The sequence below is a fragment of the Palaemon carinicauda genome, chromosome 29 (assembly GCF_036898095.1).
Source record: "Palaemon carinicauda isolate YSFRI2023 chromosome 29, ASM3689809v2, whole genome shotgun sequence".
Classification (NCBI taxonomy): Eukaryota; Metazoa; Arthropoda; class Malacostraca; order Decapoda; family Palaemonidae; genus Palaemon; species Palaemon carinicauda.
This window is the reverse complement of record NC_090753.1, coordinates 16,354,295-16,356,858: the sequence shown is the minus strand read 5'-3', so window position 1 is coordinate 16,356,858 and position 2,564 is coordinate 16,354,295. Positions and strand designations below refer to the sequence as shown.

The 2,564-nt window shown below is 34.4% G+C and overlaps 1 protein-coding gene across 1 annotated transcript in view; it reads right to left on the bottom strand.

Moving 5' to 3' along the window:
- Positions 1 to 1,145: 1,145 nt before the first annotated feature.
- The window catches only part of LOC137622422 (cilia- and flagella-associated protein 251-like), a 3,032-nt gene continuing 1,613 nt past the window's right edge, over positions 1,146 to 2,564 (bottom strand). The window contains exon 2 of the mRNA XM_068353032.1: positions 1,146 to 1,397. Within this exon, the coding sequence (XP_068209133.1) occupies positions 1,146 to 1,397 (252 nt within the window). The remainder of the gene's footprint in view (positions 1,398 to 2,564) is intronic.

The window sequence follows — 2,564 nt, the reverse complement described above, 5'->3', positions numbered from 1 at the left end:
GAATATATTTACATATATATATATATATATATATATGTATATATATATATATATATACATATACATATATATATATATATATATATACATATATATATATATATATATATACATATATATATACTGTATATATTTGTATATACATATATATATATATATATATGTGTGTGTGTATATATATATATATATATGTGTGTGTGTGTGCATATATATTTATATATACATATATATATATATATATATATAGCCAAACACTTATTCTTTATCATATAGATGAGATATGTGTGTGTGAATGTACGTATGGAATTTTTTGCAATTACTCACCACCATGTATAATGAGTTATTTTTCTGAAATTGATATCACAGAACATAGATTAATTTTACTTTTACCGCATCCGCTTACGTACCCCCCCCCCCCCCCCCCCCCTCCCCTCCCTCTTATAATATTCTTGCACCAACCACTTTTTCTTTTCCTCTTACTCCATAATATCTCTCCGATTCCTATCATGTTTAATACCTCATTATGTTCAGGCTAATCCTTTACCGTTATATCACACGCTCTCTCTCTCTCTCTCTCTCTCTCTCTCTCTCTCTCTCTCTCTCTCTCTCATTTTAGAGTGTTTACATGAAGCTTCTCATCTCCTCCTCCACATTTTCTTACTATTTTTTTTTCTTCATCTTCCTTCTATTCTTCCTTCTCTTTTTCTTCATCCCATGTTTCGACCTCCTCCTCTTCTTTTTCCTACTTTTCTATATCTAACTTTTCTCTTTTTTGTCTCTTCTTCCTGCTTTTTTTCTTCTGTCACTTTTTCATGCTACTTCTCCTACTGATTTTTTTTATTTCTATTTTTCATCCTCTTCTTCTTCCTCTTTTCCTTCTTTCTCTTTCTCATCCTTCTCTTCCTCTTTTTCTTCTTTTTCTTGTTCATGCTTCCCCTCCGCCTTTTTTTCGTCTTTTTCTTTTCCTTGCTACTGCTTCATCTCTTTTTCTTCTTTCTCTTTTTCCTGCTTTTCTTCCTCCTCTCTTTTTCTTCCTTTTCTTTTTCTTTTACCACCTCCTCATCTCTTTTTTTCTTGTTTTCATCCTGCTCTTTCTCCTCTTCGTCTTCTTCTTCCATCTCTTTTTCATGATCCTCCTTCTCCTCTTATTCTTCTTTCTCTTTTCTTATCCTCTTCCTCCTCTTTCTGCCTTTTTCATTTTTATCCTCCTCCTCCACTTCCTCCTCCTCCTCTTCTTGTTCTATCTCTTTTTCATCATCCTCTTCTTCCTCTTCATCTTCTTTCTTTTTTTCATGTTCCTCTTCTCTTTTTTCTTCTTTCTCTCCTTCCTCCAACTCCTCATTCACTTTTTCTTTTTTTCTTTTTTCATGTTCTTCCTCCCCCTCTTTTTCTTCTTTCTGTTTTACATGCTCTTCGCCTTCCAGTGTGTTTTTTTTTCATGCCTCTCTTCCTCTTCCTCTATTTCTTCTATCTCGTTTCAATGCTCCTCCTCCTCTTATTTTTCATCTCTCTATTTTTCATGCTCTTCCTCCTCTTCCTGTATTTCTTCTTTCTCGTTTTCATGCTTCTCCAACTCCTCTTTTTCTTCGTTCTCTTTTTCATCCTCTTCCTCCTCCTCTTTTTTCTTCTATCACTTTTACATGCTCCTCCCTTTTTTCCATGCTCCTCGTCTTCTTTTTCTTCTTTCTTTTTTTCATGCTCCTTATCTTCCTCTTTTTCTTCTTTCTCTTCTTCATGCTCCTCCTCCTATTCTTTTTCTTCTTTCTCATTTTCATCCTTCTACTCCTCCTCTTCTTTTTCTTCTTTCTCTTTTTTTATTCACCTCTTCCTCTTCCTCTTTTTTCTTCTTTCTTTTTTCATCCTCCTCATCCGTATTTTCTTCATTCTATTTTTTCTTGTTCCTCCTCCTCCCCTTTTTCTTCACTGACTTTTTCATCCTCCTCTTTTTCTTCTTCTCCTTTTTCATCCAATCCCTCTTACTCTTTTTCTTTTTTCTCTTTTTTCTTCATCCTTCTCCTCCTCATTTTCTTCTTTCTCTTTTTCATCCTCCTCCTCCTCCCCTTTTATTTTTTCTCATTTTCCTCCTCATGCAACTCATCTTCCTCTTTATCGTCTTTTTCTTTTTCATGGTACTCTTTCTCCTCGTGTTTTTTCTCTCTTTTATACGCCCCCATTTTTTCGCTTTTTTCTTTCCTTTTTATGGTCTTACTCTTCCTCTTTTTCATCTTTCTCTTCCTCATCCTGCCCATCCTACTCTTTTTCATCTTTCTCTTTCCTCATCTTGGTCATCCTACTGTTTTTTCTTCTTTCTTTTTTCATGCTTCTCCTACTGCTCCTTTTTTTTATTTCTCTTTTTATCCTCTTTTTTTCCTTTTCATGCTCCTACTCATCTTCTTTTTTATTCTTTATATTTATCATGCTCCTCTTCCTCCTTCTCCTTCTCATTTTCTTCTTCCTATTTTTCATGTTCCTTACCCTCCTCTTTTTTCTCTTTCCCTTTTTCATCCCCTTCCTCTTCCTCTTTTTCTTCTATCACTGTTCCATGCTCCTCCTCCTCCTCATTT